Source organism: Physeter macrocephalus, chromosome 12 (genome assembly GCF_002837175.3).
Source record: "Physeter macrocephalus isolate SW-GA chromosome 12, ASM283717v5, whole genome shotgun sequence".
In the NCBI taxonomy this organism is placed as follows: domain Eukaryota; kingdom Metazoa; phylum Chordata; class Mammalia; order Artiodactyla; family Physeteridae; genus Physeter; species Physeter macrocephalus.
The window spans coordinates 45,668,671-45,681,665 of NC_041225.1; the positions used below are offsets into that span (position 1 = coordinate 45,668,671).

The following is a 12,995-nucleotide window of genomic DNA, read 5'->3' on the forward strand; positions in this document are numbered from 1 at the left end:
AAATCTAAATCTTTTAATTTTCATTAAACTCGGTTCTAAGTAGCTGAGTCTAACAAGAAACCTATTGATTCAAGCCCTTTAAGAAGATCTATAGGGAAATTTAATGTTACCTCAACTTTCCTCTATTTTTCAGAGCTTTATACATCCTATGTATTGTTTATAGAATACATCTGCCATAGTAAAACAATTTTTAAAATCCAAACCTCACAATACCCTATAAACCTTACCTTATATGCCTGATTTGGAAAGTCAGTCATTTCAGAACAGAGCTGTCCTGGACTAAACATTTTCCTTTGCTTACAACCAGCCACAGAGAAGTCAGAGACCTCTGCCACTTTATACTCCAAATCCTTCTTTGATTTCCAAATACTGGTTTAAATGCAGGAAAAGTGTCATTCTGGACACTGAGGACATGCAGTTTGGATTGTCCAGCATGGTAATGGATTGGAATTGATTCATCCACAGTGACTAATGGCATTTAACTAACTAATTCTCAGGGATAAGTCAAGAAACACTTCACTAGAGTTAAAATGAAACTAACCCACATACATCAAACCTGTGATTTATTAGCACCTTGTTCTACACAACTGAGCTGTTTGACCAAAGATTTAATAAATTGATAACTCAAAATCTGGGCAACTAGGAGGTATTATAGTAAAGTGACTAAGCACAAACTCTTAGTTTCAATCCCAGCTCCACTGCTAACTAGCTTTGGCACATTTTGTGACCTTTGACAACTTACCCAATATTCAAACACGTTCCCACAGGGGGATCATAGTACCTATCTCAAAGAGCTATTGTGAAGGTTATAGGATATAATCATGTAAAATGCTTAGCACAATACCTGGCACATAAAGAGCACTCAACAAATCTTACTAGTATTAGTGGTAATATCATAATTATTTTTTACACTTTTTAATAGAAGTATAGTTGATTTACAATGTTGTGTTAATTTCTGCTGTAAAGTGATTCAGTTACACAATTTATATACATTCTTTTTTAATATTCTTTTCCATTATGGTTTATCATAGGATATTGACTATCGTTCTCTGTGCTGTACAGTAGGTCCTTGTTGTTTATCCATCCTGTATATAAAAGCTTACATCTGCTAACCCCAGCCTCCCAGTCCATCCCTCCCCCAACCCCCTTCCCCTTGACAACCACAAGTCTGTCCTCTATGTCCCTGAGTCTGTTTCTGTTTCGTAGATAGGTTTGTGTTATATTTTAGATTCCACGTATAAGTGATATATGGTATTTGTCTTTTTCTGACTTCACTTAGTATGGTACTCTCTAGTTGCATCCATGTTGCTGCAAATGTGTGTGTGTGTGTGTGTGTGTGTGTGTGTGTGTGTGTGTGTGTGTTAATGGCTGAGTAGTATTCCATGGTATATATGTACCACATCTTCTTTATCCATTCATCTGTCAATGGACATTTACGTTGTTTCCATGTCTTGGCTATTATGAATAGTGCTGCTATGAAAATAGGGGTGCATGTATCTTTTTGAATTCGAATTTTGTATGGATATATTTTGTATGGATTGCTGGATCACACGGTAATTCTATTTTTAGTTTTCTGAGGAACCCCCATACTGTTCTCCATAATGGCTGTACCAACCTACATTCCCACCAACAGTGTAGGAGAGTTCCCTTTTCTCCATATCCTCTCCAGCATTTGTTATTTGTAGAGTTTTTAATGATGGCCATTCGGACTGGTGTGGGTTGTTACCTCACTGTAGCTTTGACTTGCATTTCGCTATTAGAGTCGTTGAGCATCTTTTCATGTGCCTATTAGCCATTTATATTTCTTCTTTGGAGAAATGTCTATTTAGGTCTTCTGCCCATTTTTTTCTTTTTTTTTTCTGCCCATTTTTCGATTGGGTTGTTTATTTTTGTTGTTGTTGAGTTGTATGAACTGTTTGTATATTTTGGAAATTAAGCCCTTGTCGGTCTGATTGTTTGCAAATATTTTCTCCCATTCTGTAGGCTGACTTTCCATTTTATGGTCTCCTTTGCTGTGCAAAAGCTTGATTAGAAAAAGCTTGATCTGCAAAAGCAGATGTAAGTTTGATTAGGTCCTATTCATTTATTTTTATTTCTATTGCCTTGGGAGGCTGACCTAAGAAAATATTGGTACAATTTATGTCAGAGAATATTTTGCCTAATATCGTAATTATTATTCCACTTTGCCTTTTGCTAGCTGTGTGACTTTGGGCAAACAACTTAACCTGTCATAGTTTCTTATAATAAGGTTGGGTTTAGCCTAGTGCCAGCAAATAGCATACAATGAATCACAGGTGTTATTATTCCAGGGCTTCAGACCCGGGGTACGAGTCACAACAGTCACAGTACCAACCTGGCCTCTCTAGTTCATAATTTACGTAGCCCCTTTTCTTTTTTTTAAAGTAAGTTTTGAAATATCTAAGCAACGTATTTTCATATTGAACAATTATTTTTTCCTCCAGGATTAATTTTCTTAGGAAGTATTCTTTAGAAATTGTTCTCAGAATAAGTTAGCTGAGACACTACGCGGGCCTCTCACTGCTGTGGCCTCTCCCGTTGCGGAGCACAGGCTCTGGATGCGCAGGCTCAGCGGCCATGGCTCACGGGCCCAGCCGCTCCGTGGCACGTGGGATCTTCCCAGACCGGGGCACGAACCCGTGTCCCCTACATCGGCAGGCGGACTCCCAATCACTGCGCCACCAGGGAAGCCCCTACGTAGCCCCTTTTGACTGCAAGAAGAGATGGGAATCTGGTCCTTGGGTCCCTTCAGGCCTGCAACAGAAATGCAATTTCTATTTCTTGAGTCTGAGGCCTTCTGTCTTTGTACAGCATACTCCCCCTTCATAAGCCTTCTATGTGGCTAGGCCCTCTCATTCACTTGATGTGTATCCAGAAGAACCAAGCAGAGAGGTTGAAAGATAGGGCTAAGTGCCCAATGACCTCATCTGGCCCACCATCCTATCCCTGTTAAACTTCCTCCTGGCTGGCATGAAGAAAATCTGTTCCCATTGGGACTGTTCCTCCTTTAGAGCATGGTCTAACAGCAGGGGCTGTTAAGTAAGAAAATGAGGTGGTGCGGTACAAAGAAGCCCTTCAGCAGCGAGCACGTGCAATAGGGAATGGGAATATGCAACAATGGAATGCTAAAATCAGAAGGAGCCAACATGACTGCAGCTAGTTTTGAGATGAGAGTGTGGATAATTCAACTGGCAGAAGTGTAGACAATTCAAAAGGCAAAAGTCACAGATTGAATGGTGCTGCATTTCTTCAGCCTCTGTCCAGGATCCCAACCTTTCCTGCAGATCAGCTGGGCAACTTGTATTACCTGCTCTCTCCAAAATGGGTTTGGGGCATGGATAGGTTGAGTGTGGAAGTCGGTTCAGGGGCAATTCTGGAGAGGTGACACTCTAGGACTGGAGTTGGGGCCCTAGTGGGACTATCTTAACAGAGGTGACTTGACCATTCCAGATTGAGGTATGCTAGATTTCTCACACCCAGACAAAGCAGTGCCCTCCAGGCTGGCCTCTGGAAAGGGGTCACTCTGGTATCAGGTACCTCACTGGGTTGGTGCAAAAATCAGGGGAGTGAGGCACATTGTGTTGTGTCATTACAGAGGCCACAACTGGTGACTGGGTCCCAGTTTCTGGCCTTCCTGGAGCAACACTGTCCAGTCACTGTGGAGACTTTCTACCCTACGCTCTGGTGTTTTAAGGGACGGCTACAAACCATCTTCAGAGTCTTACTGCAGTCTCTGCCTGTAGTCCTTACTCAAGGTAAGAAGGGACAGATGGGGGTGAACATGAAGCTGCAAGTACAGGGGAATCCTACTCGTGTACCTCTTTTAAAATGGGGGTAACCTTTGACCCATCTACCTCAGTGTGCTAAGGGTAACCAGAGTGGCTATATGGAAAGGCTATTTAATTGCACAACCATGAGGTAATACTCAAATCTTTTATGTCCCGTTATACCTCGTTACAGTCTTAATGTTTTGCATGATGCACGCCCTCAAATGATGCTAGTAACTTGTGGGAGTTGTTTGGGGAGGGAGAGGAGGGTGTAAAATCTTTCGAAGTACATGGAGTTCCTAATAGTATCTTTCTGTGCCCTTTTCTCCAAAACCACGGGGAAGTTCTCGAAACCCCGGATAGAGGACAGCTCCTCCTAGACTGGGCCAGCCAGCCTAACAGCAGTCAATATCCTGACCCTACCACCCAGCCCATTGTTATTACTGCTTCCTGGTATCACAGGCAGTAGTCAGGAGACATGTATCTTGCACCTAGTTGACCAAGCTTTGAAGGATGGCTATAGGCAACGATGGACACAGCCCAGCGGAATTGGGTGGTGTCTGATAACTTATAATTGTGTGTGTTGGGGGTCGGGGGAGGGTCCATTCAGACCCTGCTAGCTATGGGGAAGAGGTGCCATATGAAGGGCACCTTTTGACGGAGGCCTTTCTGAAACCTACCAAAAGGGGAGAGGAGCCCTTAGGGAGGATCTGCCTAACATGTACCTGTGTGTGCCACAGGACTATCGTATTTAATAACCGGGGCTGCCGTGGGGAAGAACTGCTGGCGAGTACCCTCCTTCCTCGTAGTGGCCCTTCACCCCACTCCTCCCTTCAGAGACCCTGGGCCCCAACCTACCTGTCCTCCATTTCTTGAGCCCTTTCACTTTTCTGCCTTCTGGTCAGGGCCTCCTTCCCTACCCAATGATCCGGTTTGCCTCAGACCTACAGGGCCCTCTGTGCCAGCAACACTGAAGATCTGGAGACAGTCGTGAACCACATGAAGAGCCGCTACACCCAAGCTCCGCTGCTGGCTGTGGGCACCTCTCCCGGAGGGTAAAGGCTGCCTGCACTTAACCCAAAGGCCCAGTCTTCCTTTTTCTCTTTCCTCCTCCATGTTCTCTCCCGTTCTCCTATTCCGACTCACCAATACAAACCGTCCTTTCATGGCCCCTGGGCCAATCCTGCAGGATATTAGTGCTGAACCACCTGGCTCTAATGGGACGGGCTGCGGGGTTGGTGGCAGCACTGACTCTACCTGCATGCTGGGATTCCTCTGAGACCACCTGCTCCCTGGAGACCCCACTGAACTCACTGCTCTTCAATCAGCACCTCACTGCTGGGCTCTGCCGAGCTGCGAACCGGTAGGGTCTTGACAAGTGGAAAAGGGAAGCAAACAGGGTAGGATGGCAGACATGCCAGGTTCTCCCAGTGCTCGGGTCAGTTCCCTATCTGGATCTTCTCACTCGTGAGGTAAGACAGAGGCTGGCTCTGGGTCAGATCCAGGAGTAGAGCCAAAGCCCTATGTGTTCTTTTTTTTTAAATTTTTCTTTTTGGCTGCGTTGGGTCTTCGTTGCCGCACGCAGGCTTTCTCTAGTTGCGGCGAGCGGGGGCTACTTTGTTGTGGTGCACGGGCTTTGTTGCAGTGGCTTCTCTTATTGCGGAGCACAGGCTCTAGAGCGTGTGGGCTTCAGTAGTTGTGTCTCGCAGGCTCTAGAGCACAGGCTCGGTAGTTGTGACACATGGGCTCAGTAGCTGTGGCTCACGGGCTCTAGAGCACAGGCTCAGTAGTTGTGGCACGTGGGCTTAGTTGCTCACGGCATGTGGGATCTTCCTGGACCAGAGGTCGAACCCGTGTCCCCTGCATTGGCAGGCAGATTCTTAACCACCGTGCCACCAGGGAAGTCCCACCCTATGTGTTCTTTTGCAGAAACAGACAGGTGATGGAAAAGGTGGTGAATGTAGACTTTGTGCTACCGGTATAGCCTTTCAACTGTCCCCTCTCTGCCCAAAACTGTTCTTCCAACACCTTATTCCCTATCCTCATCCTAGCCTATCCCACCCGCCACCACCTGCAGGCCCACACAATCCACCACCTTGATGAGCTCTACACAACTGTGGTCTTTGGATATCAAGACTGTGCTGCCTATTACCGAGCAGCAGGCCCAAGAACCAAGGCAGATGCCATCCAGATCCCTGTGCTCTGCCTCAATGCAGCCGATGACCCCTTCTCCCCAGTCCATGGTGCGCGCCTGGGATCTGGATGCTTTAGGCCCCAGGGGAAATGGGCCATGCGGTGCAAGTGGAGAGAGCCTGGGCTCTCAGCAGAGGCCAGGGTTCCCGACCTCCTCTCCAACCCCTCCTAGCCCTTCCCCTACAGGCTGCCCAACATTCTCCCCACGCTGCACTGCTCATCACAGCTCGGGGTGGCCACGTTGGCTTCCTGGAAGGACTGCTTCCCTGGCAGCACTGCTACGTGAGCCGCCTCCTGCATCAGTATGCCAAAGCCATCTTCCAGCACCCAGCAGAGCTGCTCAGCCTCAGGGCACCCGCTCCTTCTGTGGGAGGCAAAAGCTGACAAGAGTACCATCTGGAACCTCAGTTCAGTCTTCGCTTGTTTATTAAATATCAACTTTTCCTGCCTAATGCGCTGAAGTTCATTTTCCCTTTTCTCAAGGCCAGGGTAGGCTGTCCAGGAATTTACTGCATATTTAGCCTGGCTGGCTTGGAGCTACCCAGCTGAACCCAAAGATTACTGCCTGGTTCTTCCTTTTGCCCCTTCCTTCCCTAATACCAAGTCCCAGGCCAGTGCCTGCCCCAGCAAATGCCAGGAGCTCATGTGAAGAGCAACTGGCCACGAGGCTGTGAGGGGAGGAGAAGAAAACGACTGCTTCTGCAGGAAGGACAGCAGCGCCTCCAGGTTCTTGGGCATCTTCACATATTTCTGGAGAAAGGACAAGCTCAACTATGGAGCCCCCGGTAGGCAGAGGGATGGAGACAGGAGGTGTGGCCTGGCCTTCAGACACCACTGTCCTGGGCGGTCCACAGATGACGAATGCAAGGTTCCCAGGACTCAGCGTCGCACAGGGCCACAGCCAAGCTTTAACTGGAAGGGGCAGGCATCGCCCATTAGTCTCATCAGAGGCAACCTCCGCTGTGGACCCCGAGGGAGCGAGCAGTGGTAGGCCCACACTGGTCTGGAAGGTGGCCGTGTCCAGGCCCCTGGCTCCCGGGGAGCAGGGAGGCTAAAGAAGAGCTGGAAAGGCCCTCTGGAGCAGCAGGATGGTCATAACGATAAGCCCGACACACAGCAGCAGCAGCAGCCATATAGGAACGCTCCCTGCAAGGGGGGAAGGGAAGGAGTCAGGAGGCAGAGGAGCATCACAGCCCAGAGAACAGAACCATTCAAGAAGCGGGTAGATGGCTACAGATAAGCATCCCATTCTCCAGGAGGCAAGTTTTCGCTACAGCGAAAGCTGGGGTGGTTCCCCCGCCGTACCCACCCCGAGGACTCACGTCGTGAGGGCAGCAGGTGTAGCTGGCAACGGCTATCAACAGCCACAGAAAAGAGAGCAGTTTCCTGGGACCCGAGGAGCTCTGGACCACGACCCTTCTCAGGTAGAAAGGCCACATCCGTCACCACGATGCCATGGGCCTCCTTCACGTAGTACAGGCGCTGGGGACAGGAGGAAGACTCGTGAGGGAAGGCCCAGTTGGGAACATTCCTTCTGGAAAACGCAGCCTCTGCCCCCAGAAGACTTTCCCGCTACCGGCTGGGCCAGACTCCTTCCTGCACACTCAGTGCGGAAGCAGGCCTAGAATCGCCACCCCAAAGAACCCTCAGGGCTGTGCCCACCTCCACCCATTACCTGGAGAGAGAAAGCTATGTAGATGGCAACAGAGCCAGTGACCGTGCCCAGGCCCAGGAAGGTGCCCGAATCACTGCAACAAACAATAAAATGCTCGCTGTCCTGGAGTCTGTGCAGCAACAACAGTCCTCAGGGACTCAGGCAGCACGTCTCCCTGAGCTCCCCCTTGGTCCCCCCATACCCAGCCAAGCCACCACTGTCTCACACCTGACACTAAGGCAGGAGATGACTTCATGGCCACAGGACTTGGTCCGAAGGGGCAAGAACGTGGCGCCATCCCAGGCTGTGAGGTAGCAGGGCGGGGGCTGGCGCAGACGCTTGTGGGGAATCTGCACCGTGAAGAGTCGCAGCCCAGCAGGCTGGTCTGGAACCTGCCCAAACCTGGGGGCCGGGCGAGAAGCTGTTCAGCTCCCGGGACCTGCCCAACCCCCCTCAGAGGTGTGTGCCCTCCTGCACCCTGGTGAGGCCTAGGGTAACACCCGACAGGGCTCCGATCCTCCCCAGCTGCCCCCCAGTCTCCTCCCACTCCCCCACATCTAGGCTGTGCCTCTTTCAGCCACCCTCTGGGGTCTTCACACCTGCAGGCCTGGTAGCGGTAGGGCGTGTTAGAAAAGGTGGGTCCGTTCTCTTGCCAGTGCAGCTGTGTCACCAGCTGATCCTTCTGCCACACGGAGGCCTTAAGGTCCCAGCCCACAGTTACCAACTAGTCAGGAATCAAGATTCCAAGGATGGACAGTTAGGGGATCCACTTACCGGGCAAGCAGCATAATCACCTACTTTCTCCACCCTCTCAACGCCTCACCTTGCCATCAGGCCCCAAAGCCAGGTCCTCAATCTCCCCTTCGTGGGCTTTGAACTCCAGAACTTTCTCCAAGGTGGGTACCTGCAGCCAAACCACCACCATAGTTAGCCTAGGTACCCGGCAAGAGCGTAATGATACTCACCCCTCTTCTCTACTGATGGCCGCTCAGTGCAGGCTTCGCTCACAGGTTCCCCAGAACCCATGTTCAGTTTCTCACAATTCTGGCCTTGCTGCTGCTGACACTCATCCTCTAACCTCCCAAAACCACACCTTCCAGACACGAACGTAGCCATCCGTCCCTCCAGTGGCAAGCAAGGTATTATCATGGTTGAAGCATACAACTTTCTGCAGCGGATCAGGGCTGAAGTCTGTCTGCACCGCCTGCAAATTCTCTACGCTGAATTCTACCTCCTCCCGGTGGGTTTCAGCTCCAGACTTCTCTGCTGGGGCAGCCCCTTTCCTTTGTCGAGGCCCCTGCTCCTTGGAACCTGCAACACAAACAGCCTGCCAGGTTCCAGGTTTCTAAAGTAAGTAGTACTGGCTCCTTCTCTAGATGTCCTTTTATGATATACAGATCTAACACACTTTAATAAGAAGCAACCCTGCTACCATAACCCCACTTCCAGCCCCACTTCGTCAGAGACCAAGATGAGAGAGATCTTACTTATTTAACCCTCTTCCCAAAGCTAGAGAGGGGGCTCTCACCTGCCTTCTCTGCCTTGGTTTTGCTCTTCTGCTGATGGGTCTGGAAGCGCAGGAGCTGACAGTGGGCATCCTGCCCCGCAGCAAGGATGTTACCAGCCAGCGCCAAGTTCATGGTGGCCCGTGTCTCTGTGTCATGGGAGTGTAGTAAGGAGGCGCTAAGGCGCCCATTAATCTGCTCCAGTTGCAGAAAGTGCTGTGGGAGAGGGAACCAGGGTGAGGTTCAGAGAACACCTCGGGGGCAAACTTACATCCTATAGTCTGATACCCTACCCCTTTGCTAACTACACTTCCTAGTTTAAAAGACTTTTTGCAACCTTTTTTCTTTTTTGAGCCTCACAAATCTGTACAGCAAGCAAGGCTCTGGTTTGCAGAACAATATGATGACGCTCAGAAGAGTGAAGAAACCTAGCTTATATTTCACTCGCCGCTGCTATCAGGCAGGCAGACAAGTCTATGTGGCCTCCCTGGAAAAAGCCAGGATAAGACCCCTGGTGCTCATCCTGAGGTCGAACCTAGGCGTTCCTGCCTAGGTAGCGCTGTGTGCAGTTTTCACTTTACCTTAGGAGCCTCTCAATTGACCGGTGAGTTCTCGATTGAAATTCGCGCCGGGACGCCCGGCATGCCGGGGTTCCCAGCCGGGAGGGGCCGGGTCCGAAGCAGGGGTGCGGCCCGCCCCCAGACCCTCCCAGAATCGCCCTCAGCCCGTGGCGCGACCCGGCCCCAGTGGCACTGTACTCACCACGCCGTTCTTTATGCCGGTCTTGGCGGCGCCTCCTCCGCCCGCAGCGATGAGCAGCCCAGCGCTGGGGTCGACCTGAAGCGCGTACAAGGGGAACGGGGCCCGGTACAGCTCTAGCGCCCGGCGCCGACCCATCCCGCTCGCCCCGCGCTTCACTGTCTGCGTCGAGGCACCGGGGACATGCCGCGCCCGGCCTTCGACTGCTGCTCCGGTCGCTGTTGACCTTGGTGCGGTCGCCGCCGGGAGGACTCCAGACCCCTCCCAGAGCCGCCGGGTTGCCGAAACTGTAACTACACACAAGGATCCCTAGCACTGCCGCGGGCCGCCTAACCCGGTCTCGCAGACGCGCAAGGCGCAGGCGCACCGAGCCCGCACTCCTCGCGCAGGCGCAGAGCCGCCAATACGCGTCAGCGCTGGCCGGCCGTGGGCAGGCGGAGCCCCAGCTCCAGGATGCCGTTCTCCGCCCGCTTGTGAAGGCAGACTCCGCCATGTTTTTGCGGGGCGTTGGGGGCGCGCACCAGCTTCAAGGAAATGTCTTGCTCTTCAGGAGCGGGGTGGGTGGAGGCGGGGACAGGTTGTGCTAATAAAGGTTAAGGGAGGTTAATAAGCCTTTAATAAAGAAATCCGTGGATTAGGACTGTCCACACTTCAGGAGTGATACGCAGACTAGAGCGCAGCCTTTACGTTTACCCCAGAGGGGAAGTGATTTATCCAAGGTCTGCCTCGCACCCCACCCTCCTGAGGGGGCCCTTGGATTTCTGATCTCCAACGTGAGGACCCCGTGTTTCTCTGCAGTGAACGCTAGGCTTGCCCTTCCCTGCAAGGAGACACCTCCTGCTGCTCCCCTGGCCTTATCAGCATGAGTCCTTTTAATCTAAGGTGCAGCCAGAGGAAGGGGCCCAGTGGCTTCATCTCTGGGGATGCCATTATCTGTCCCAACAAATCGAATTAAATGGGTGAAGGGCCTGGCAGAGCCCTCTGCACATCTCAGGTGCTCAGGGCTTATGGGTCCCTTGCCCTCCTCAGATATAGGGCGCTCACTCTCCTTGGTCATTCTGTTTCCTTTGACTCTCCTCCACCCCTTGTTGGGTTCTGGTCACCCTGAAGGTACAGCCACCCGCAGGATCTGCTCAGCAAGACACAAACACAAGTTTTGCAGGGTCAGGCTTTATTGGATACACTGAAGGCTGAGTGGGGCCTCGGGTGCCCTTGGTCCTCTTCAGCCAGGAGAAAGCAGACTCCACAAGGGGCTTCCAGGGTTCAGGGCTGGAGAACACACCTGACCTCCAGCCAGCCAGCCCTTCAGAGTGTCTCGGGGGCTCCCTGAGATCTGGGGCCAGGCAGGGATGGTGGGGTCCGGAGGAGGTGCTCCAGGGAGCCTCCTTGGCTCTGGCACTAGAGTGGTGACTTTTGGGGAATGGGCTCTGGAGAGGCAGGCTGCTTTGAGGCAGAGGAAGGTCTGGGATTCAGGGAGACAGTGGCCTGTTTTGGTGCCTGAGTCTGAGACCCTGAACAGCACATGGAGTTTGGTGATTGAGGGCCTACAGACCTGAGGCTCCCGTTCTGGGAGGGGGTGCCTGGGCCTAGATCTGCCTGGGCCTGAGCTGCTGGGGCTTGAGATGCCTGGGCTTGACACCCACGGACCTGAGCAGCCTCTCCCCGAGGCCCTACTTCCTCCGGCCTTCTTTCTGGCAACAGATGCAAGGCCCTGGCCTGGCCCCGAGGAAGGCGGAGGCCAAAGCCAATGCCGATGCGCAGTGGTCCGGATTCCTGGCCCTGCGCACAGGGCAGTAGTTGGGGGAAAGCAAGTAGCCTGGGCCCAGTCCTGTACCTGGGGATAGGGCAAGAGGGGCTGCGGGGCCGGAGACACACCAGACAGACAGGATACTCCACGACCGGGGCCTTGCCGGTTTTGCCTTGCCACAGGCGCTGCAAAAGCAGTAGCCGCAGGTCGTGGGCGATACGACGGTGCCCCAGATGAACCACCAGGGCCTGGGCCAGGGCTCCTGGGTCCCTGAACTCTGCAGGGTCCCTTTCGCTTGCTACGCATCCCCCCTCCCCTCCAGGGGACCCGGTGTTCCGGTACTGATGCGAGTGCCATGTCTGGCTGTTAGAGTGAACCCCACGAGAAGGTAGACTGGGGCTTGGGGAGGTGAGAGTGGAGCTAGGTAGGTCTTCGGGGTGGGAAGGAGACTGGCAACGCGAGCCCAGGAGAGAGGAGTTCTGTGGCTGAGAGGGAGAAGAGGAGTGAGTGAGAGTGGGAGATGGGTGTAGCCAGTGGGAGGGCGAGGGAGAACGTGGTGGGGAGAGAGAGAGGCAATCCTGATGAAAGAAAGTAGGGGAACTTGGGAGGTAAGAGCAGGGATGTAGGACCAAGTCCGAATTTGAGTCAGAAGAGTACAAATGGGAGCCTGCAGAGTGGGACCATGGGGGAGGAGAGCAAGCTGGGTGGGTGGGACGGAGTGATTGTTGGGGAGATTGAGGTCGTAGGTTGCAGGGAAGGGAGTCCACAATTTGTGAGGGGCCCTGACGGGGGCGCCCATGGGGTGCTGCGTTCTGTAGCAGCACTTGGTCCTTGTTTTGAGGCAACATTGCCTTGAATCCAGAGGAGAGTGGAGCGTCAAGCCCAGAGATTAGAGACCTGGCAGAGGCAGGACCAGTATCTCTGGGGCCCGAAGTGGCTGAGAAATCAAGGCCTTCTGTGCACAGAATGTGGCTCCAGCCTGGCGTTGGTAGGACTGTTGGTGGCAAGCCAAGGAGACACCCAGCCCTGGAGCACCAGCCTCTGTGCGTGTTCAGACGGGAGCTTGGCTCTAAACTTGCCTTCTCACTTCTTTGCAGTGAGCCAATGATGAGGGATGGAGGGGATGGAGAATCAGGACCGACCCTTGGGAGCTGAACGACAGCAGAAGTTATCTGGGTGGGCCAGGGAGGAAGACACAGCCCATAGGATCTGTAGAGAAAGAAACAGAGCCCAAGATATTGGGAGATTGGGTCCATCTCTGGCTCTGGCTTAGGTACCATGCAGGCTGGTTCACCAAGGCCCTAAATCCATGTCACCTTTGGGGTCAGAAGAGCTGGCAAAAAGCTCCAGAG

The 12,995-nt window shown here is 52.6% G+C and overlaps 3 protein-coding genes across 5 annotated transcripts; 1 reads left to right on the plus strand and 2 right to left on the minus strand.

Moving 5' to 3' along the window:
• Positions 1-3,466: 3,466 nt before the first annotated feature.
• On the plus strand, positions 3,467-6,383 carry ABHD1 (abhydrolase domain containing 1; the record flags this gene model as incomplete). The annotated part of the gene is given in 9 exon segments (XM_028497053.1): positions 3,467-3,773; positions 4,130-4,224; positions 4,226-4,308; positions 4,526-4,571; positions 4,728-4,840; positions 4,975-5,148; positions 5,715-5,763; positions 5,863-6,028; positions 6,151-6,383. Coding segments are annotated over 9 exon segments (1,245 nt in total), but the record flags the coding sequence as incomplete, so codon positions are not given.
• Positions 6,384-6,386: 3 nt separating this feature from the next.
• Positions 6,387-10,256, minus strand: PREB (prolactin regulatory element binding). 3 transcript variants are annotated; one of them, XM_007108395.3, is made up of 9 exons: positions 9,900-10,256; positions 9,161-9,353; positions 8,726-8,943; positions 8,456-8,536; positions 8,232-8,356; positions 7,861-8,034; positions 7,654-7,726; positions 7,301-7,460; positions 6,387-7,124 (listed from the first exon to the last, which is right to left on the minus strand). In XM_007108395.3, the coding sequence occupies exons 1-9, from the start codon at positions 10,032-10,034 to the stop codon at positions 7,030-7,032; spliced, it is 1,254 nt and encodes a 417-aa protein (XP_007108457.1). In that variant the 5' UTR covers positions 10,035-10,256; the 3' UTR covers positions 6,387-7,029. The 3 variants fall into 3 exon arrangements, with proteins under 3 accessions (XP_007108457.1, XP_007108458.1, XP_023974870.1); XM_007108396.4 differs by having other exon boundaries at positions 8,864-8,943; positions 9,900-10,251; XM_024119102.3 differs by lacking the exon at positions 7,301-7,460 and having other exon boundaries at positions 7,071-7,124; positions 9,900-10,252.
• Positions 10,257-11,294: 1,038 nt separating this feature from the next.
• PRR30 (proline rich 30) lies at positions 11,295-12,491 on the minus strand. The gene has a single exon (XM_007108439.2). The coding sequence runs from the start codon at positions 12,489-12,491 to the stop codon at positions 11,295-11,297; it is 1,197 nt and encodes a 398-aa protein (XP_007108501.2).
• Between the last annotated feature and the right edge of the window lie 504 nt (positions 12,492-12,995).

What these genes read in the sequence shown, in the direction of transcription:
- PREB (XM_007108395.3), bottom strand. Translation starts at nt 10,034, where the DNA reads ATGGGTCGGCGCCGGGCGCTAGAGCTGTACCGGGCCCCGTTCCCCTTG. An exon ending in CTTTGGGGCCTGATGGCAAG is followed by an intron (nt 8,357 to 8,455) that starts GTGAGGCGTTGA and finishes ATTCCTGACTAG; the next exon opens with TTGGTAACTGTGGGCTGGGA. An exon ending in ATCTCCTGCCTTAGTGTCAG is followed by an intron (nt 7,727 to 7,860) that starts GTGTGAGACAGT and finishes TGTTTGTTGCAG; the next exon opens with TGATTCGGGCACCTTCCTGG.
- PRR30 (XM_007108439.2), bottom strand. Translation starts at nt 12,491, where the DNA reads ATGTTGCCTCAAAACAAGGACCAAGTGCTGCTACAGAACGCAGCACCC.